The sequence below is a fragment of the Trachypithecus francoisi genome, unplaced genomic scaffold, assembly GCF_009764315.1.
Source record: "Trachypithecus francoisi isolate TF-2019V2 unplaced genomic scaffold, Tfra_2.0 Contig01461, whole genome shotgun sequence".
Classification (NCBI taxonomy): Eukaryota; Metazoa; Chordata; class Mammalia; order Primates; family Cercopithecidae; genus Trachypithecus; species Trachypithecus francoisi.
The window spans coordinates 1,803,266-1,827,409 of NW_022681433.1; the positions used below are offsets into that span (position 1 = coordinate 1,803,266).

At 35.8% G+C, this 24,144-nt stretch overlaps 1 protein-coding gene across 4 annotated transcripts in view; it reads left to right on the plus strand.

Annotated features, from left to right (window-relative positions):
* VWA8 (von Willebrand factor A domain containing 8) overlaps nucleotides 1–24,144 on the plus strand; it is a 408,431-nt gene that overhangs the window by 225,297 nt on the left and 158,990 nt on the right. For 3 of the 4 annotated variants that reach the window (XM_033234160.1, XM_033234151.1, XM_033234153.1), the window contains 5 exons: nucleotides 3,229–3,304; nucleotides 5,517–5,652; nucleotides 8,214–8,333; nucleotides 14,740–14,945; nucleotides 16,566–16,717. In XM_033234160.1, coding sequence (XP_033090051.1) covers nucleotides 3,229–3,304; nucleotides 5,517–5,652; nucleotides 8,214–8,333; nucleotides 14,740–14,945; nucleotides 16,566–16,717 — 690 coding nt within the window. Of the gene's footprint in view, nucleotides 1–3,228; nucleotides 3,305–5,516; nucleotides 5,653–8,213; nucleotides 8,334–14,739; nucleotides 14,946–16,560; nucleotides 16,718–24,144 lie in introns of all 4 variants that reach the window. The other variant, XM_033234152.1, reaches the window with a different exon arrangement.

Consider the following 24,144-nt stretch of genomic DNA (forward strand, 5'->3'; position numbering starts at 1 on the left):
CGATTAATTTGCTAGCAAAAAAAAATATATATATGTCCTGCAGTAAGTTTATAAAACCCATAAATGCAGAAAATTGATATATGACAATCCATTTGTTATATAGGGAACATTTTATTCATACTGAAGGTTTATAATCACCAATAACTTGCCACAATGTATTTTTCATTTTCCCTATCATCTCACAGGGCTTTATTTTTAGACATAATTTAATTTGTTTTTTAGAGAAGATAAACAAAATTAGATTCTTTGTAAAGTGTAGTGCTAGGGCCATAAGAAGCAGTAGATTATGGGGGAGGTGCCAGGCCCAGGAGGGCCAGGATTATGGTGATGGGAATTAGATAGGAATCAGGAACAGCAATATGCCAGAATCCCAGAGAATTAACCGAAGAAAGTTAGAAGGAGAAGGAGAACCCTTCCAAGTTAGATACAAATAAGGCAAGCAGTCTAAAAATTGTAATTGTCAATAATTGTATTGCCAGCGTACCTGTTCAAGCTCCATAAATGAGGAATCTGATGAGGAAGGTTCCCACTGCAACCATAAGTTCCATTTCAACTCCATCTTGGACATAAACCATCAACTCCTCGGTCCCTTGACTAGTCAATCCCATACATACCTTTTCAACATGACTATACTTTCTAATACAGACCTACAGATGCTTTCCTTAGAATGCACCATTTCTCTTTTTTTTTTTTTTTTTTTTTTGAGGTGGAGTCTTGCTGTGTCACCCAGGCTGGAGTGCTGTGGTGCTATCTCAGCTCACTGCAACCTCTGCCTCCTGGGTTCAGGCTTTTCTCCTGCCTCAGCCTCCTGAGTAGCTGGGATTACAGGCATGTGCCACCATTCTGGGCTAATTTTTATATTTTTAGTAGAGATGGGGTATCACCATGCTGGTCAAGCTGGTCGCAAACTTCTGACCTTGTGATCCGCCCGCCTCAACCTCCCAAAGTGCCAGGATTACAGGCTTCAGCCACCGCACCTGGCCAGAATGTACCATTTCTTACCCCTAAGAGAATTAGCCTTACTCTAACCCAACATTTACTAGAGTAGGTTCCAGATTCTCTGTTTAAAAACAAAATCCAATGATCTAATAAATTTGGAAGTCTGTATATTTTATCCTGCACTATAAACTACATCATTGACTTTTACTTTTTCATATTTTTTGTTTATTTCATTCATTCAACTTATATTTATTGAATTCCTCTAGTGAGCCAGACATCTAGATGGGGGACAGAATGAGGGACAGTGTGGACATGTTCTATACTCTTAGATCTTACAGTCTGTGTGGGAAGGTAGTAAAACAAGTACTTACAGTATAGTGTGTGAAGGGCTGAATTAGGGGATATATGGGTCACAAGGGGATCACATAGCAGGGGCACCTAAGCTTGTCTACAAAAGGTCAGGGAAGGGATTTTTCAAGAAGTACCATCTATGCTAAAAAACTGAAGATCAAGTGAAAGGTAGGCAGGCAAGGAACTTTCAGGCACAACAACAACAATAATGATAACAAATATCTAAAGCTGATATGTAATTACACCCCTGCTATCTGCCAGATATGGTGTTAGACACTTTCCAAGTGTTCTATCAGCAATCCTTTTGAGTGGGCTTTATTAGTTACCCAAAATCACATGGCTAATAAGGGGCAAAACAAGAATTTGAATCCTGATTGATCTGACTCCAAGGTCTTCTTTGCACTACTCCACAGCTGCCTCTCAAAGCAATAATAAAAACTGATTTTTATTATATTTGTTCTGCTAAAAGAAAAACAGTTATTTGAGGACATGTTAAGTTTATCTTGTTTTTTATTGTCAAGTGCTATTTATTACTTTTTAAAAAACAGATACACATTTTACAATTTTAATAGATTATAGTAAAGTTTGGCATTTGGGTGTATGTTTCACAAGTATAACATCAAGGTCTGAAGTTCACTGTCCAGTAGTGTCTTATACATAGTGGATAGTCAAAACAACACAATTGCAACTTCATGCTTTACTTTGAATAAGAAGTAGGGTAGTTTGAAAAAATAACTTTGAACTCTTCAAAGACGCTACTCATATTTTTAAAGTAGTTCTAATTCTCTGTGGGAAATAATCTTAGCTAGAAGGCAGAGATACAAAACTGATCCCCTTAAAAATACCTGACCCTACCTATCATCTGCAACTTCCTTACACACATTTTGGCAAGAATATCCATACTTGATGTGAATGTTATATCTCATCATGTGAGGAGGCTCTTAACATCAGGACAGTCAACTGTTAATATTTTTGAAGATCCTGATCTAAAGGAGGGTCAAGTAAATAGTAAAAGTAGATTTAAGAAATATAATGGATTGCCTTAATCCTAACAGAAATGTTCAAAATCCTATGACGTAGTTCTTTTTTTTTTTTTTTTTTTTCCGGAGACAGAGTCTTACATTGTCACCCAGGCTGGAGTGCAGTGGCGTGGTCTCTGCTCACTGCAAGCTCCGCCTCCTGGGTTCACGCCATTCCCCTGCCTCAGCCTCCTGAGTAACTGGGACTGCAGGCATCTGCCACCACACCCAGCCAATTTTTTTGTATCTCTAGTAAAGATGGGGTTTCACCATGTTGGCCAGGATGGTCTCGATCTCCTGACCTCGTGATCTGCCCCACTCGGCCTCCCAAAGCACTGGGATTACAGGCGTGAGCCACCACACCCGGCCCCATAAAGTAATTCTTGAGTATTCTTGGCATGTGGTATGGTAGTCTGGCTTTGGCACCTAGTGATGGCAGTTTGGGCCTGAATGTGTAATTCCTAGATTTGCTTTGTCTGTCAGCATACCAATCATTACCAAACTTGCCATCAAAATTATATTTAAACAACATAAATGTTATATTTTATATATAAATATATAAAATTTATTTTAGTTTCTCCTCTTCACCCTCAGGAGGTAATTTTGAGGTGTGAGGTGGTTACAAGAGATATTACCAGAAAGAAAAAGAGAAGTGAACAGCCTGGATAATCTATAAGTCTGGATTAATTCTCAAATTCTTTGTAATTTATACTGTATTAAATTACAAATTACTGTATTAAACTACAGAGTATTGTTACTGAAATAAACTTCACTTGCTGTTTTTTTTTTGGTGGGGGGGAGGGGAAGCAGGATGATGAACAAAAATCTTTTAAAAAATGCACCTGTGCTATATTTTTATTCATAATCAATCATCAGCTTATTTCCTTACTAACTATAGAATGTGTTGGTTTTACTTTAGGGATACAACAGTACAAACTCTTACGCTTCAGCCTTCGGTTAAAGACGGACTTATTGTATATGAAGACTCACCTTTGGTTAGTAATCTAATCATAGAAATGTTTTCAAGTGTATTTTTGTTTCGCAGTTGTGTTTCAGTTTTTGGAGGATGGATCTCTCATGGATTATGTATTAGTCTGTTTTCATGCTGCTTATAAAGACATATCTGAGACTGGGTAATTTATAAAGGAAAAAAGGTTTAATGGACTCACAGTTCCACGTGACTCTGAAGGCCTCACAATCATGGTGGAAGGTGAAAAGCATGTCTCACATGGCAGCAGTCAAGAGAGAATGAGAACCAAGAAAAGAGATTTGCCCTTGTAAAACCATCCGATCTTGTGAGAGTTCCTCACTACCACAAGAACAGTGTGGGGGAAACTGCCCCCATGATTCAGTTATCTCCCACCAGGTCCCTCCCACTGGGTCCCTCTTTTGAATTATGGGAGCTACAATTCAAGATGAGATTTGGGTGGGGACACAGCCAAACCGTATCAGATTCTAGTACATTTCAGCCTAACTGGAAAGCGTTCATTCATGTTCATTTTAGGAGAGGATATTTATACGCAAATTATTGGGGAGATAACATGTTTTCCTATTTTGTTCTTCTGTCTTTAGAGTGAGAGATTTAGAGAATGACAGAAATCCTCTATTGATTTCTTTTCTATTCCAGATTTTTTTTTAAAGTTTACTGTCATTTTCAAATGTATACAGTTTGAAAATAGGTAAGGTTTCTAGAAAAAGTTCTGTTTAATAAAATATTAGCCCAGTGTTTTAGACAGCTGGGAAGATCCAGTCTTCAACTTCCTACACAAGACCTAAAGAAATCTCAGCCTGCCAGGCATGTCCCTCTGTGCACGTGACACCTTCGCAGTAATGGCACAAATAAGTCATCATGGGAACCACTGTGGTCCAGACCCCAGGGAGTGGAGTCTTTAGGATCTCCTGCCTGAGTTCTCCCAGATTGGGCCTGACTTTCCCTGAACAAAGACCGGGTTGAGCATAGAAGCTACATGTTTTCTTTTTTTAAATTCAGTTATTTTTTTATCCTAAAATTTAAAAAAGAAATTTCTTGTAAGTTTTTTAAAAATATGCTTTAAAATAATTGTGGTAGAAGGAATGCTCATTTCTTAATCTGTATTTTCTTAAAATATACCATCCTACGAGAAAAATTAGGATATGGTCCACTTTACGTTATATTTCTTACTTTTTTTTTTTAATCTTGAGATTTTTCACTTAAATTCATTGGATATCTTCTTTTATCCACCCCTCAAAAATGTTTTTAAGACTTTTCTCTAGCTTTCATCTTTCTTTTCATGATGTCACCATCAACCCAGTCACCTCAAATCTAAGACTTTTATTTTTCCTTTCTCCTCTTCCCACCCAAGCAACTGCCAAGACTATAGATTCTGCCTCTACAAAACCTTCAAATCAGTCTAATGCCTTTTATTTCCATTTTTTTAATACCTCCCTCAAATCAGGTTCCCAAACCACTTTTTAGCCAAACTATTCTGCATATTGTCGCCAGATTAAATATCCTAAAGTGTAGCTCCAAGCTCCACTTCTATCATGTGTCAACTCATAACCATTAAATTGCATCCCATTACTTAACGAGGAAGTACCTATTTCTTGGTCTGGCAGTTAAACCCTTAGCAGTAGACACCCAGTCTACCCTTCTAGTCCCTTTTCTCACATTTAACTTCTACTTCAGCCAGCATAGATGGTTCGTAGTCACTCATTTCTAGATTTGCCCCAGGATTTCTTGAGTTTGACCATTGATTCTCTTTGTCTTGAGTAGCCACCTCTTCTGCCCTATCCATTTTGGGTCTATTACAATTGTATACTCTTTTAAGAGCTTTAACAAATTCAGTGTTCTAATGTCCACAATGATTGTAATGTCTCACCCTTCATGACTCCCATGGCACTTTCTCTATTTGTTATACTTGTTTTAAATCTCTCCTACTCTTGGGTGTGAGATGTTGTTGGGTATCACTACCATGGGAATAATTTTAATACTAAAATGAAATAAAAAGATTACTGTAGAGTTGGCAGTTTAATAACTACATGAAGCTTTTGGTAGAAATCACAAAATTTTGTTTCCAGCTCTGCTATAGATGTGTGTGTATGTGTGTGTGTGTGTATTCTCATAACTTAAATAAAGCCAGCTGTTATAAATTCAAAGCAGTAAGTAATGAAGTTTTAATAATGGCTGTCTTCATTTAATTGTTTATGATAAATTTTCTGTCTTCAAAGGTTAAAGCAGTAAAGTTGGGTCACATTCTGGTAGTAGATGAAGCAGACAAAGCTCCAACAAATGTCACGTGTATTTTAAAAACTCTAGTAGAAAATGGAGAAATGATTCTAGCAGATGGAAGACGCATTGTTGCAAGTGAGTATTCTAAAAAGCAATGTTTCCTTTAATACATACAATGTTTATATCTCGGTATCAAACCACAAACTTGGCTGGGTACTTATTTACAAATAATAAGCATAAGTTCAATATAACTTAAGTTGCCTGTATTGACAATCATTTATAAAAATTAATACATCTGAATCTAGCTTTGTCAGTTTTACTTTTACAGCCAGCAAGCATCTTTGAAATTTTTAGTAGTAGTATTAGTACAAATCAACTTTGTATTTTTCTACCCTGACAATACCAACATGTAACCCTTGTACTCATCTCTCAATTATTTGTGTGTGATTTTTTTTCAATTTGCTCATTATAATAAAAAATACTGGACTTTTTATTTTATAGGTACAGATATATGTGATGAACACATGTATATATAAAGACATATATATTACACACACACTCCTACCTTAGGAAGAAGTTATCCTCTGTTTTTTATTATCTCCTGCCTCCCTCCCACACACACCCTTTTGTTGTTATTGTTAGGAAAAAAAATGAAGATAGATTAATCTTGTCAGTGTATTTAAACTACAAGGAGCAATTAAGTTTGTCTGATGCGATGTGAGACCATTTTCTAAATTTAAAATTTAAAATGTTTGTGTCCTGAAAGAACTTGAAAATCTGTTAACTAGCCATTGAAAATATATAGCCAACCAGAGTAACCAAACAAGTTGAGACTAATAACTAAAATCTTCAGTACTGAAAGAGAGTATGTAAGGAAAACTCCATTAAAAAGGTACAAGTGCATCACCACAGAGATATTCTGGGACAGCATCATTGCAAGATTGCCATTTTTGAGCCTGAACTTAGCACTAACAAAAGCATTCTAATATTTCAGTTTCACAATGATTTTATGTGAAAAATTAGAATTTGAGTTACCCTGAATACTTTCTGTTAAAAAAAAGATCATTCAGACTGTCAGAATTCTGCCTGCCCTTATGAAGCATTATGAGGACAGTGAAATGGAACAGAAGAAGGAATTGCTGAAACACAATTGTAGTTTAAGAAATAATTATCTGCTGGCAACCCTCAACATTCTCTGATATATTTTTGAGGAATAGTCATTATAATTTTAAACTCAAGTATGATTGTAGCTGACGTTTTGAACAAGAGCACTTGAAGCTCTTTTGAATGTAGTTTCATGAACCATCACTTGTAGGGTTACGTTTTTCATTTTCTTTACTTTTTAAAATTTTCATTTTTATTGTCATTTTTGTTTTGATTAACTGATTACATTTTGCCTGTAGCCACATACCCTTGTTATTTTCCACTACTAAGATTAATAGGGATCAGAGTTAAAACTATTGGTTGTATTGGTGTACATGAATATGTACATGCTGAAAGATTACTTTTTGGTATCATAAAAAAATGAGAGTAGGTTCTTCCAGACTCATCTCAAATAAAGCTGTAGGTACTTCACAACTATCATTTTTTAAAGATGGGCAACCTAAGGGTAGGGTTTAATAAATTAAGATAGCAAGTGGTTCTTCCTGAAATAACCATAATGAAACTTTTACTATCTTAAATTATTTTCTGGACTTCCAATTCTATCTGAAATGTACACTAGCCAGTAGAAATACCTTTCACATTTACACAAAGAAAGCCCCAGTCAACTTAATATCACTTATTTTAAGAACTATAGTACAATCCCATGATTGGAAATAAATCAACATTGTACTAATGAGTTTGACGAGGTTTTTAAGACCTTTATTCTATTAACATGTATTTAGGTTGCAGAGTGCATGATCTAAACAGGAATAACTCCTTCGCTGCATAATGGCAGGCTCTATGCAAAAGGATGTAGTTACTGATTTGATAAAAACTAAAGAAAGTTTGGATTATCCTTTAGCTATTCCTATTCCTTGAATTCTCTCTTATTATGGATTACTTTTTTTTTTTTTTTTGAAACGGAGTCTCGCTCTGTCACCCAGGCTGGAATGCAGTGCTGTGATCTCGACTGACTGCAAGCTCCACCTCCTGGGTTCACGCATTCTGCTGCCTCAGCCTCGCGAGTAGCTGGGACTACAGGCACCCGCCACCACACCCGGCTAATTTTTTGTATTTTTAGTAGAGACACGATTTCAACGTGTTGGCCAGGGTGGTCTTGATCTCCTGACCTCGTGATCTGCCCACCTCTGCCTCCCAAAGTGCTGAGATTACAGGCGTGAGCCACCACACCTGGCCTCCCTTATTATGGATTTCTATCTTTAATTTTTTTAAGGACTAACAACATCTCAAGCCAGGCTTAAGTACCGTAAGTCTACATTTGGACAAGGTTGCTTTTTTTTAGATGTACACTGAATGTAGATAAGAGTGCAAGTTCCTGTATAATTTAGTATATGCTTTATCAGTGTTTGGTTCTTGAGCAAATTTTTTTCAAGAAAGTTTTTGTTTCTGCAACCAAGTTATCACAGCCAAATATCTTAGAGCTTTTTATAATTGAACAGTATAACTATTTATGTTATCTTCAAGAGTGTTGCTTGATATTTTTAAGAATTATTAAATATTGATAAAGAATAAATAGAAATTTTGTTTTTCAGATTCTGCTAATGTGAATGGAAGAGAAAATGTTGTTGTGATTCATCCTGATTTTAGGATGATTGTTCTGGCAAACAGACCTGGATTTCCTTTCCTAGGCAATGATTTCTTCGGTACCTTAGGTAAAAACTGTAATGATAATAGCAATACCAATAAAAACACTGCTGTGATGGCTGTCATTTAATGCTTATCATGTGCTATGCCACCATCATTATTACCTTGTGAAAATACTTATTATCCTCTTTTAGTGAAGAAAAATATCTGATATTCAGAGAGGTTTTTGTTTTGTTTTGTTTTTTTCCAGGATGGAGTCTTGCTCTGTCACCCAGGCTAGAGTGCAGTGGCATGATCTTGGCCCACTACGACCTCCGCCCCCTGGGTTCAAGCAATTCTTCTGCCTCAGCCTCCCCAGTAGCAGGGATTACAGGCATGTGCCACTGGGCCTGGTTAATTTTTGTATTTTCAATAGAGATGAGGTTTCACCATGTTGGCCAGGCTGGTCTCAAACTCCTGACTTCATGTGATCCGCCTGCGTCGGCCTCCCAAAGTGATGAGATTGCAGATGTGAGCCACCCTGCCCGGCCCAGAGAGATTATTTTTTGATAGTGTCTGGGATAATGAGTGGTGGACTTGGGCTTCATATCTAAGTCTATCTGATCCCAGAGTCTTTTTTCTTAAACCATTACACTATACTTTGTTGTTTAGGAACTCTTGGAATAAAACACAAAATGAGAAATGGTTTTACTTTTGTCACATCCCCCTAACCATGAAAAAGACTGAGGTCAGCTCTGAGAAGACTGATTCACATTGATCGGAGAGGCCCTGGGATAAACTTACTCATCAAAAGTCTTTAAGAAGGACTTCTCTTCTCTGTAGCAAGTATATAATTCTGGACTCTCACACTCAGTGTGAAGCAGGCCCAGTCTCTGAGTGAGATCTTTGATCTAGCAATTACCCATAAAGGAGTTTATCCAAGGAATTTACCTATTCAATGTTTAAGTACAAGGATAGGCACTATAGCATTGTTTATAGTAGAAAGTATGCAAACAACCCTAATGTCCATCTAAATGGGACTGGATAAAGAAATTCTTTTGTATCCACACAGTAGAATGCTATGCAGCTGTTTAAAAACAGAGAATAAGTTTACTGACACTGCTATAAAAAAATCAGTACTCAAAATAGTAATTGAAACAATAAGTCAGTAAAGTGGATATAGTAGTTTACCCGTTCCTGTGTTTTGGAAAAGGCAGGAGGGATGGATACATGCATATGCTTGTATATGCATAGAATTTCTCCAGAAAGGTCCACAAGAATCTGATAAGGCGTTGTTTGCAATGGAAGTTAGGGATGGGAATATAAAATACTCAGTTATACTGTTTTGTAGTTTTTATTATATACAGATATTACCTTAAAAGTTACTAACAATTCGTAGATTACTGATACACTTAGAAATGTAATAATGTAAACACACCAAAGAAAAGTTGTTTCTAATTGTAAAGAGGTTTGAGTTCTTTTATTGTTTATAGGTCACCCCTTATACCCCAAGTCACTCCTAATGCCTGTAAGAGTACTCTCTGTTCTGTCTCCATCTTCCATCCACCTCCAAATCCTCATACTGTGCCATCTGCTCTTGTTTCTATTATCTACCCCTATTCATCCTAGTCACTTCTTATTGATCTTTAGCCCTTTGCTCACTTTCATTCTCTGTAACCCTACTCTTCTTTTGGAGTGATTGCAATATATACATATGTGACCCATCCAACTCTCTGGCCTCTTGGCTCCTTGGATGTTTTTATTCCAGCGGTCTTATACCATATCTTAGCCATTCATGACTAGTTTCTATAACTGACACTTCTATAACTTCTGTTTCCTATTCCTATTCTGTCTTCATTTGTCCTTGGGATTTTTATCTCATCCATGCATTCACCACCTCCAGTCTTTCCAGCTACTCCCTCTACTACACCAAATCCAACAACTCTTCAAATGTATGAGAAGCTTAAATCCATTAATCCTACCACCTTTTCACTTACCCATCTTAATATATTTTCTTCTCCTTTACCTAGGCTTTTTTTTTTCTTACCTAGCTTCAATTCCATGATCTTTCACATTTATGGCTCCCTTACATATATTCTTCAGCTTCCCTGTTCCTCTCTTAGCTTGTCCTGTGCACTTGCAAGAACCCCTCTGCCCTGGTTACTGCCAACTCTCTGACAACATTGAACCTACACATGTACAGCTGAATGTGGTTAGAAAAAGCCCAAAACTGACCAATCTCATTTCACATTCTTTTTTTTTTTTTTTTTTTTATACTTTAAGTTCTAGGGTACATGTGCATAACGTTTATATCATGTATAACTCCCCAATGCAATCTCTCCCTCCTCCCCCCTCCCCATGATAGGCCCCGGTGTGTGATGTTCCCCTTCCCGAGTCCAAGTGATCTCATTGTTCAGTTCCCACCTATGAGTGAGAACATGCGGTGTTTGGTTTTCTGTTCTTGTGATAGTTTGCTAAGAATGATGGTTTCCAGCTGCATCCATGTCCCTACAAAGGACGCAAACTCATCCTTTTTTATGGCTGCATAGTATTCCATGGTGTATATGTGCCACATTTTCTTAATCCAGTCTGTCACAGATGGACATTTGGGTTGATTCCAAGTCTTTGCTATTGTGAATAGTGCCGCATCTGACAAAGGGCTAATATCCAGAATCTACAAAGAACTCAAACAAATATACAAGAAAAAAACAAACAACCCCATCAAAAAGTGGGGAAAGGATATGAACAGACATTTCTCAAATGAAGACATCCATACAGCCAACAGACACATGAAAAAATGCTCGTCATCACTCGCCATCAGAGAAATGCAAATCAAAACCACAATGAGATACCATCTCACACCAGTTAGAATGGCAATCATTAAGAAGTCAGGAAACAATAGATGTTGGAGAGGATGTGGAGAAATAGGAACACTTTTACACTGTTGGTGGGATTGTAAACTAGTTCAACCATTATGGAAAACAGTATGGCGATTCCTCAAGGATCTAGAACTAGATGTACCATATGACCCAGCCATCCCACTACTGGGTATATACCCAAAGGATTATAAATTACTCTACTACAAAGACACATGCACACGTATGTTTATTGCGGCACTATTCATTTCACATTCTTAACAGTGGGCCTCAAGTGTCCCTAAATGCAATCACACTGTGCTTCGCTAGACCTTTCACTTTCCTCTTCTCATATGATAATTCTTATCTTCTCTCTCCTCGCAGCTCCAACACTGCTGCATGAATTGTTTTAAAATTATACAATACTTGAACATTCAATTACTGCAAGAGATTGAAATATAGAAGGGCTTATGGAGGGGAAAGGGAAATTCTCCTTCATTTTCCCACCAGTCTCATTCCTTTCCCATTGCTAACCAGGATTCAGTTTACTGACTTTCTTTTAGATTTCTGTTACTTTCTCCTGTCTTCCTACTGCACTGAGAAAAATGAAAGCAATTAAAAACGAATGTCCACAGACTCCTACAACCAAGTCTTCCACCTATGATGTTCTGCTTTCCCACTTGTTGCAGGTCAACTGTTCACATTCCCATCTAGAGGGAGTGCCTCCAGATGAGCACCAGATCCCACCTTCTGAAGGTTGCTGCTCTAGCAGTTCTGCCCTCCCTCTTCTGTATCGGCAACTTCCCTACATTATTCCCATCTGCAAACAATCAAGCTATTTCCTTCATCTTCAAAACACACACACACACACACACACACCTCTTAATCTTACTCTTTTTGCCACCTATTGCTACTTTTTTTCCTTCTCCTTTGTAACAAAATTCCTCGCAGTCGTTTGTACTCAAAAGAGTTGTCTACACTTGCAATTTCCATTTCTTCTGCACCATCCTCACTTAAATTCATTCTAATCAGATTTTTGCTCCCATTACTCCACAGAAACCGTTCTTATCTAGGTTATTAGTGACTTTCCTTAGCTAAATCCAGTGGTTGATTCTTAGTCCTCGTTATACTGAATCTACCAGCAGTATTTAATATATTATATCGTTGATACAGTTAGTCACTTTCTTCTCCTTGATGCATTTTCCTTCACTTGACTTCCAATACTTCTTCAAGTATGTTCTTGGTTTCTTACCTTAATAACTATTCCTGCTCAGCCTTATTTGTTGGAGCTTGTTAGAATGTCCCAAGGCTCAGGCCCTGGTCCTCTTACCTATCTATATTCATTCCTTTAATAAAATCAGAATGCCTCATGTTTTAGACTACCAATTATATGCCAGTTATTGCCAAATATTCATCTCCAGCCCAGACCTTCCTCCTGAACTTCACATTCATATCCAGTTTCCAGTTCAATAGCTCCTATCTTGAATTTAACATGTCCATGATGAACTTACTTTTTTTTTCTTAAACCTAATTTATAGTCTTTTGTAAATCTCTCTTAATGACAACTCCAAATTCATTTTTTGTTTCTCTCTTTCTCTTATGCTCTTTTCCATATATCCTGCAATCTTATTGTCTATACCCTCGAAATATATTCAGAATTATCCTGCTTTCCCCATCACCTCCATTTGCTGCCATTCTGATCTGAGCCACCATCATCTCTTACCTGGATTACTTCAAGTAGTCCCCTAATGGGTCACCCTGCTTCCAGCCTTATTCTTGAACTGTGAAATATCTAAGGGTTTACTCTACTTTTAAGCTAAGAAGTTAGCTTGCCACAGAAGGCTTTCATGGAAGAAGACACTAGACTCCTGAGTCAGAGACAAAAGAGGAATGAGTCTTCAGCAAAAGCAGTAGTCAAAGTATCAGCATTTGTGCTGCTTCCTCAAGCCCCAGTTCCCACAGGACAACAGAAAGAGGGCCAAATGATAGCTGCACTTATAGTGAGATGCCTTATAGAAGAAGAATCCTGAGCTTAGGTAACCCAAATTACCTTGAGAGAGAGAGAGAGAGAGAGAGAATGAGAATGAGAGAATATATATCTTCCAAGGCTGCACTGTGTGCTCTACAAATATTTTTGGAAATATAGTCAATGTGGTCAGTGCCTCTGCTCACAAGGTATTTATCTTCCTATGCCCTTTTATGGCACAGTAGTCCACGCCTCAGCTAAAATTCTCCATGGCTTCCCATTGTATTCTGAGTAGAGGTACAAGTATTTACAACAGTATTCAGTGTCCTACACAGTATGTCTCCCACATCCTTCTATGTCTGTAACCACATGTCCTGTACTGCTTGGTGCTGCTCTATCCACTTCCTCTATTCCATCTACTTTGCTCTCCTGCCTCGTCCTTCCACATGCCAGGTATGCCTGCCTTAAGGTCTTTGGATTAGCTGTACCAGCTGCCTGTATTGCTCTTCCCCCAGGTATCAACATTTGCTCAGATGTTACCTTCTCATGAGGTTTACCTGACTGACCTCCCCCGGCATCACCATTTCTACTGTCCTCATTAATCATGATTTGATGAGTGAATGAATGAGGGGTCAATTATCTTTTTATATAAGTTAGTGATAAGTTTTATTTTCAGCAAAAAAGGCAAAAGCCATTCTTCACCTTTGTATTTGAAAAACTTTAGTATATGAGAAAATTTTGAAGGTATCATGGCTTTCATTTTATTCAATTGCTTTTAAATACACACATACAAAATAATTGTTCAAATGGTTCCTAAATCAAAGTAAGATCTTATTGCTACCTTACTAGATATTGTCATTTTCTGAAATGAACATATTAAATAATGTAAGTCTATTGACTTTTACTTCCTTTGATCCCTGGTCTCTTAGATTATGAATCATAGAATTATTTTTCCAGTACATTCTCTTTTCCCTAAATTACAGATGAAATATTATGTTTCTATATTCTTTTTCTTGATTTTAATTTAGACAATATCTCTACAGGTTTACTTTACCAAAACTAACCTCTAAAGTATATTCTATAAATCTGCACAAGATACAGATTGTTTAGAGAGTGATGCTACTAATTCTCCCTTTTTTAGTGCATAAAGAAGCATTTTTATGAGATAGATGTATATAATTTTTGAAGATACTCAACATCTGTTGAAGTTGAAAAGGCTGTCTCAGAACCATTTGAAGACTATATTCCTACTAATAGAAAAGGAATAAATTATCTAAACTCTGTGCATGTGCATTTTTTTTAAGAAGTACTAATACAGGTCTGGAAAAATACACTGAACATTAAGACTCAGTGCTTTTGGGGGAGGGAGTGGCATTGGCAGAGGCTTAAAGGAGAATTTTTTTCTCCTCTTTGTATTGGAATATCTTCCCATGAACATGTATTCAAGTATTACGTAAATTTTTTAACAAAAATAAATTCATGGAGATAAACCATTCATCACCCAGTTTTCTTTTGCTTCAGTCATTTGCTTTCTTCTGTGTACCATCCTATTGTTGGATGGGCATTATATGCTTTGATGAGCAACCAATGGCTCTTTAAACAACATTCAGTTTTTTCCTGTGACATCGTAATGGATTCATTGCATGCTGAATGTGAGTCTTTTCTCTCCTTTAGGTGATATTTTTAGCTGCCATGCAGTTGATAACCCCAAACCCCACTCGGAGCTCGAGATGCTCAGACAGTATGGACCAAATGTGCCTGAGCCCATCCTTCAGAAGCTTGTGGCTGCCTTTGGAGAGCTGAGGAGTTTGGCTGACCAAGGGGTTATTAACTATCCTTATTCTACCAGAGAAGTTGTCAACATAGTGAAACATTTACAGGTAGGTATGGCACACACCTGTACATAAGAGCCATCACTCTCTTCTTTATTCTTTATTTTTTCAGACTGTATAGTTTGTACCAGAGTTTTTAATTTCCATAAATATAATAATGAGTCAGATTACATAATTTGGAATGTTTATAATCTAAGTTATAAATATAGTAGGCCAATGAACGTTATTATCTGTTCAGCTTTTAAATTAACTTTGGCAAAGTCTTCAGTCATTACCGAAGAGTTAGGATATTTGGTGGAAGGCCGTTGTTAGAGGGCAGGTGAGGCAAGAGAGTGAGTCAGTGGGGAAACCTTCCTGTTCTGTTGTTAGGCTTTTTACAACAAGCATGTGGTATGTGAGTAAAAAATGTTTTTATTTTGAAACAAATCACATGGAGACAACAGCAAACAGAGTAGGAACTAACAGTACTGATTAAATACCTGTAAATACTGCAAGAAAATTTTATGAGATAGAGTAGGCAGGAGAATGAAATTTCCTGCAACAATGTACAATGTGTTCTCCACCTTAGTAAATAAAACAAACAAATACAAAATGGTATAAATCTTACTTACAAAACAAATAAGGGTCTCCAAGCTAACAGTCACAACCCAACAACTCTTGACTTCCGCCCTATCCCCAACCCTCCCAGAAAACCCTAGAAAGAAAAGTAGAAAGGTGGGGTGGGGAGAGTACACACAGGGGAAGATGTTGATCCAAGGATACAAAGTTCCAGTTAGATAGGAGAAATAAATTTTTGAGATCTATTGCACGGCATGGTAACTGTAGTTAATAACAATGTAATGTATATTTTGAAATTGCTGAGAAAGTAGATTTTAAGTAATGGTTATACCATAAAGTGTGTTAAATGATGGCTATATTAGTGTGATTTAACCATTCTGTAAGGCATACATACATTGGAATATCACATTGTACCCCATAAATATATACAGTTATTATTTGTCAGTTAAAAACATGGAAAAAACAAGATTAAAAATAAAAGCTTTGTTCTGCCTATAAAACCATAAGTCCAATTCAGCTAGCTCAGAACCTATCACCTAAAGAAAAGCAAAGCAGACCCAGGAAAGGACTCAGAGGACATGAGCAGTGTAAATTCAGTTGTAGTCATACTTGTTTTCTTGCCCTCTACTGCTCCCTGTTCCTCTGTTGTTTGTACTTTTTAATGTTCTTTCCTTCTTTTCTTGTTGCTTTATCTTCTTCATTTATTCACAGACCGACTTTTCTGAAAACTTCTGTATAGATATTTAACACGCTCCTTTACTTAACTAGCATTTTTTAACTGTTCGATCTGGTACTCATATTAAAGGCAGGAGATTTCAGAAAGCAGTGACAATCACTGACACCAGGATCTAGGCACTGCTCTAACATTTGAGAGTAGGAACTGTTTCCCCTCAAATTCTGGCATTTATTTAAAAAGGAAAATATTGTTAAGTCATCTGAGCAAACATTAAAAGAGAAAAATGTCTACATTCCTACTACCTGCTTATCTGACGAGGCCAGTAAATTTCTGCTATAGTTCATTTGATCATTATTGTCCTATCCATTTCATAAATCTTTATAATGTTGTATATTTTATCACATGCATAATAAGGGAATTTTTTTTTAATACAGAAATTTCCCACTGAAGGTCTCTCCAGTGTAGTTCGAAATGTGTTTGACTTTGATTCCTACAACAACGACATGAGGGAGATATTGATTAACACATTACACAAATACGGGATACCTATTGGAGCAAAGCCTACCAGTGTGCAACTGGCAAAGGAGTAAGGCAAATTCACTATTGATCAATATTCTTCTGATTCTTAAATGCTGATAGTTCTTGATTTACCATTGCATTCTACAAAACTGATTTGCTATAGAAATTACTTTTATGAGTAAGCTTTCAAATATATGTATATGTTGCTATTTGCTGGCTGCTTTTCAGTTAAATAGCATTATTATAGGCCTGTAAATTGAAAATTTTGATTATTATGTATGTCCCATGAGTAGAGGTAGTACAGTCAAATAAAGGGAAATATTTGTTTCTTTAACAGTCTCAGTCCTTTTGTTGAATTATTATGAATATTACTATTTCATAATCCAGTGCACACCATTGTACAAACATGAAAACCACATAAAGAGGTAATGTACATTTAGTTGATATGTTCTTATTTCTGTTACTATATAGTTTTCTTTATGATAATTTTCCAAATTTATGATCATGTTAACTAGAGAGATTTTTGGTTACTTATGTCAGCTTCATAGATGAAAGAGGTAGTAAGAACTGGTGGGTTTATTTCATGCGAACTAGTTGCCTACCCTTTATTTTACAATCATAGGCTGCTACTTAATGTTAGTTAAGAATCTTGCACATATGGTGTTGACCAGAAAAGTAATTGACAGAGTTTTTCAGTAGAGTAATTAAGTCAGCAAAAATTCACTAGAAAATAGTTTTCAATATGCCTAACTTACGGATAATGCATCTAATACCATCTTTGTCTATAAAAATAGTTAATTATAAATTCATAGGGGATAATAATCACTTTTAAATTACTGTTCAATTTTAGCCCCAAATAGGAGACACTATCTTTCTGTAGACAAAATGTGTTAAATGTAAATATAAATCACTGATTATATATAAATATAAATCAGTGATTAGCAAAAAAAAAGGTGTGTGTGTGTATATATATATATATATTTTTTTTTTTAATAAAATCTCCAAGGTGTATACTCATCCACATTTATTGATTCTTTGAAGTCATTATAAAAACTTGTCAGGATATATGCCAATAGACATAAATTATTAAAGTATCAGGAACTTCTAAAAGAGAAACAAATATTTCCCTTCTGTGTTAAAAGAACAAGATGGACTTATCTTAGAAATTATATTATCCGTGCATTGGTTTATATTATTAATGAATAAGTAAATTATTTTCCAGAAAAATGACCGGGTGGCAATTGCAAATGCACACATCTTTTTGGCACAATGCTATTTTACTGATTGATTAGCAGTCCTAATGGGCATTTGAAACTAGGTCAGTAATTTAATGGGTATAACATATTGTCTGTATAAGAGAGTTCAAGAAATTCTCTTTCATATGCAAGATTTCTATTAGAAATTTTCTTTAATATGCAAACTTAAGTTATTTACTTTTTGTAAACTCTCTTTATTTTTAGCTGGAAATAAGATGGCTTTTATTACCATTAACAAATTTATATAATTAGAGTACTGACTTTATGGGAACTAAGCTCATGATTTTAAAACGATTTCTTTTTCTACTCTTGTACAACTATAAATAAAAATTAAAATACATATTAATTGGTAAGGTTAATCATGAGAAAATTTTTACTTCGAAAGCAATTTTAGTTTCTAAGGAAGAAACTAAAAATGGTTTAACTTATTCATTGTCATCCTCAGTTCTAAACAGAAAAATTCTTGCTATGGCAAGTTAATTCTAACTCTAGTACTTATGAGTAGAAGCAAAAGTACTTTGAGCCTGGAAACAAGTTGGTGACACTCTTGCATTACAAGGGGATGGAAACAACTAGTTGTCCCCCAGCCGCATATAGCTGGAAATAGACTTAAGCAGATGTGAAGGAAGAGTGAATTTTCCTTTTAGAAGGAGCTCATAGTAGGTTATAATTTCCACAGTCATTCAGAGCAATTTTTTCCTCGTATGTTAATTGCAATAAGTTAGGCAACTCAAAAGTAGTGTTCTTTTATCGCCCTTCATGGAATTCACAGGTTCCATAGCAATTTCTATCAAATTATCAGCCTTGTACTTAGAGAGAGTAGGATGACGAAGTGAACAAAGTAATGGCCTGGGAATTTAGCAGTTAGTCATATGTTCACCTGTCTAGCCAGATCAGACATGGAAAAACAGGTGAAAAGAGCCCTCAAAGAGCTCACCATTCTGTTTTGGTCATTTGAATTTAGAGAAGTTACTTAACTAATTCTCTATTGGTATAGAGGGCCTTTTCTTATAAATAGCATATCTATTTGATTTTTTTAAATATTTTAAAAATATTTTTAAATATTTTAATATTTTTAAAAATTTTTAAATATTTTAATATTTTAAAAATATTTTTAAATATTTTAATATTTTAAAATATTAAGTACACTGGGAGAAATTATTTTTAAAAATATTTGATTTACCATCTAAATCAGGACATTTTTGAAAAAGGCAGGGGAAGCTGTTGACAATAATTCTATAAAAAGAGTTAAAATAAGACTGCCCTGGCCAAGCCAGAATATGTGATTATCTTCATTGTAGATCATCAGTAAAGTTCCTTTCTATTCTAACATCTTTTGAATTTTAATGTGTTCTTAATGTTTATCTCATCTGTAAAAACAAACTTAAAAATATGTGATACTAATACTTTTCATTCCCCCTCTCCGCCCCTGCCCCCCAAGTAGTGTACTGTTGATGGTAATCACACAGACCACTGAGAAGTTAGTCTTCCCCATGCAGTCTTTGATTTCACTTTGACTTTTCTAGACCTTTTGCTAAACCAGTTCTTCTAGGCTGCTTCTACCCAGATCTGCAGGTGCTGTTAGTGGGGAAGATACACATTGGATTTCAGTTCCTAAGGAAGAAGGATAAAATGGTTTAGAACTATTAGTATCTTTTTGCCCTGAATGAACAGTTCTCACTACAACTTAATTTTCATGTTCTCTAATCCAACTGCAATGCTTATTGATGGGAGTAAAGTTACACTGAAACTAGAACAAGATGATCATACCCACACTTAGGGTGGGGATGGAAAGATAATTGGCCACCCACTACATATAGCTAAAAACAGATATAAGGCAGATGTTTTAGAAGGGGGAATTTTTTTACATGGGCCGAGATAATACTAAACCACTGTTTGTGTAGTTGTCTATAGCACCTTCTTCCTCAACTGAAATCAGAATATACTTGTCTGTTCAGTAGTGGTGATGTTATTTTTGTGTTCTTTTGCAAAATTCCCAAAAAGAGAGACGCTGTCACTTTCCCTTTTGTTCTCCTAAAGAGTGCAGTGATGTTATCTATGTCACAGGTCTCTGCACATTTTTTAAAAGCCCAATGTGATAAGGTGAATTTAACTGGTCTTCTTTAATAAACTTTTGCTAAACCTGGTATTTTTAGACTGAGTCTTATTGGGTGGTTATTTTATTTTACTCAATCCTGCAATAATGGAGCTCTTCTTCCTTATCTACAAATATATTCCCAGACCTTAGTACCAGGATCAGAATTGGCTACCTAGACCCCACCTACCAAGTGCATTTGCCCCTTTTCACTAGTACTTCCTGAGGTTTGTTATTGCTCCTCTTTTAAGTTTCTAATATATGGGAAAGGACATGCCAAGAGAAGGCAAACATAACTAAATAAGGAAGTACACTGGGAGAAATTATTTTTAAAAATACGAATAGTATGCTTTATATGGGGGTTGAATTTAATTCTGTGACATTTGTCCCGTAGAGAAACAACTGTATGCCATCTATGAATCAAGAAGAGATGATCATCCTCACACTCAAAATGGGATTTGTCCTATAGAGAAACAAGACAATTGATGTTGTATGTGTGTGTTGCGTGTATTAATGTCATTTTGTCAGTATTGTAGGGAGAGATAGGAGGATTTACGTTAAAATTGAAACTCTTGAATTTTAAACGTTATTATTGGAAATATCTTTGTAACATATATATTTTAAGAGAATTAGGTCCAAACATCCAACCAAAGCCATAGATAATCTGCTATACTTAAATATAGACAACTATAAATATAAACTTTAAAGCAAAGTTTGCCTGTTTTTTCCTCAAGTGGACTTTTATGTCTGAACTTTCTTTTATTAGGGAATAAACATACTGCTAGCACATTAGCACTTCCAAATTAAAAAGTGTGTTTCAGAATAATTTATGAAATCTGCTATACCGGGAAAACATTTGTTTTAAAGAAAGAAAAAAAAATGCTGTCTTTTTCACCAAATTTCCATTTTAAGAAACTTATACACTATTTTATCTTAAATTTGTATGTCACTCTTACTTTACAGTTCTTAAGATGGGAAAATTGTCATTTCATAGATCAACAATGAAATGTAAATACTCTACTTCTAAATATAATTATAACAACAACAATGTTATGATTATATTTCATAATAATGGTAATAATGATGGTAGTACAATAATATTGATGATGGTAGTAGGAACATTTATAGATAACTAAGTACTAGACATATTTCCAAGCACTTTCTTTACATAAATTTATATAATCCTCACAGTGGACCGATGGCATATATATAATATTATTGCATCTTGTAGATGAGGAATTTGAGGCACAGAGAATTTACATAGCTTGCTGGAGGTTAGAAAGCAGGGGTAGAGCTGGGCTATATGTAATATTAATTCCAATTCTAAGGATGATATAAACAGATTGATATGTAGATGGTCGGGAATTTCTAAATCAGTTTAGTTATTTACATATTGAAAATTATCAATAGTTTTGGCTTAAAAGGACTTTGGGATTTTAAGTAACCAACTTGGAACTCATCATTGACCATGATGTCATGTACATATAATTTACAAATTCTTATTCTTCAAGGAGTTATAACAGATTCAGATGCTTCGATTTTAGCCATAGTTCAAAATGAAGAGTAACCACAAAGCAGATAAATAGAGACTTTTGGCACAACAGAGATCATTTTGGAGACCTCTTCATTCTCATTTAATTTTTCTTTTCTTGTGACATATGGTGGATCAAGAAATAAAACACAAGGTGCTTCACTTAGAAAAATAAAAACCTTAGAAACTTTTGTATGACCACCATATATAAGAAGTATACTAGCCATCATTTCTTCTTGATTTGGAACACAAATTTATAGACTCTTCTCAAAGATTGTTGTAATTTTAAGAATAAGCATACAGAGAAATTGTCTCTATCCTCTGAAGTTACCTTCATGTGTTTTTCTCTCCCTGTCTTCTCCAGGAGACACACATTCTATAAAATATTTAAATATTCATTCTCTGTGCCCCCAAGTTCTTTGCCCTCAATTCCATTGATATTTTAGTATTACCCCTGATTAAAGTAGCTGAGATTGTGTTTTCATTTGTGTGTACTGCAGTGTGTGTTACAGGATTGTACTTAGTATTTATCTTTTCAGAGCAGTGCCAGATGTGCATATTTGCAGACAGAAAGCTTCATCTCTTTTGAATTTGTCCTTGAAAGGATATCTGCCTAGAATTGGTTTTCTGATTTAAAGGTTTACATAGTTGTGCCATCAATAGCAGCTGCTACTTCTCTAACAGAGAACAACTATGGAGTCTTCAAAGTATCAGAGGCATCAAAAAGAACACCCCCTGCCAGGGCCTCTCTTTGGAATAATTTTATTAGATTTCTCTTTGAAAGTCAGAATGATTATCAATTTACTGTTTATCATACTAACATGAAATATTCTTTGTTTAAAGTTGTGTGCCTTTCTTTCATTTTCCCAAACTATTATATGCCGTAATTTTCCTTTTGTAATCATAGTTTTTTTCAAATAAGTTCATGATGTTGATCGTGGAGTTCTAAGGTGTACAATTCCACTCTGAATGACTATTGAATTTCATTTCGGAAAAGAGCTGTTAGTTTCAAAAATGATAAGGTCTACTTAATGGCACCTCAAAAGTGTCATAAGCAGAAGAGTGATGATGGGTTTTATATTGTCATAGTCTTTGCCTTCTATTCTCTTGGCATATCATGAAGTAGCTTCACAGCTCTTCCATTTGCTTTTAGCTCATTTATGGGGATACAAAAAGTAAGAAAATATCAAATCTACGTAGAAACTTTCAAGATCTGTGAATTTTCTCTCATGCATGCAGTAGCACAGAATGATTCTTGATCCCTTAAGCATTTAAAAGTGATGTTTTATGAAAGCCTGTCTCCTAGCTGAATAGAAATCACCAATCCCCACCTGTAGCTATCATTTCTAAATAAACCTGCAAAGTAGAGTGCATCATTCGTTGAGGCTTGTAAGTGAAGGAGATGGTCGACATGTAATCAGAATGCAAAGCGAAAATTTACCATAGTAGTTTGCAAATTGCCATTGAGATGAAAAACAAGTAGGTCAAAATGTTGGCAGTTATAATATAACCAAACATTCTTTCATTTAGCAGATACTTACTTAGTGGTAAACAGCATATAGGGAGTATGAATTACAAAGGTGACGAAGACTTATCATCTGCCTTCGAAGCCATCACAATTAACTGGGAAAGCTGTCAAGTGAAAGACTGACTTGTAGCCAGGAGTGGTGGTGCATGCCTGTAGTCCCAGCTACTCAGGAGGCTGAGGCAGGAGGATTCCTTGAGCCCATAAGTTCAAGGCTGTGGAGCAAGATGATTGCACCTGTGAATAGCCAATGCACTCCAGCTGGGCAACATAGCTAGACCCTGTTTCCTTAAAAAAAAAAGAGAGAGAGAGAGAGAGACAGAGTGACTCATGTGAAGTTGGAGCCCCACAAGAGGGAACCAAGACTCAGGATTGCAGCCATCTGCCCTAGGGAAGAGTCAGGGAAGAGAGAGAGGCTGAATCATTAAAGTATTCTCCAGGCAAATAAAGAAGGGAAGAACACTGAAGACATTTTAAGAAAACATGGTGCATTTTGGAAACTAAAGACTGTTTGGCAACTAACTTGGGGTTAAGTGAGAGCATGCTGAGTGGTGAGGCTGAAAGAAAGAGATCAGTGTTTCAATCAGAGAACAACATGGTTACCTTTCTAATTTAAAAAGACTCCTCCTTTTTGGTTTTCTAAAGGTAATAAACTGAAAGGTGGTGAACCTAAAGGCAGGAAGACCTGTTGCAAAGCAGTTGCAGTAACCCAGGTGATGAAGAATGAGGCCCACATTGTGGCGGTGGCAATGAAATAGAAGTACAACAGCAAGAGAGGATTAGGTGGCAGAACTGATGGATTCTGAGTACTAGAGATCCAAATGAGTAAGATGTAAGGCTTACTCTCGATGCATTAACACACTAGTAAGGAAAACATGTAAAACTACGAACCTTATTATGCAATGTTATATTCAAAGTGCTATATTCACAGTAGAGTTTTCATCCTGTGAGTCCTTCTTGTGAGAAATACAGGAAATTTTTCTCTGGGAAAGTTTTCAACAACTGGGAGAGTTTCAGTCCCAGTTATCTTGTTGTGGATGATTAGAAAAGGAAAGAACGTAAGATTAGAAAATACTAAGATGCAGCT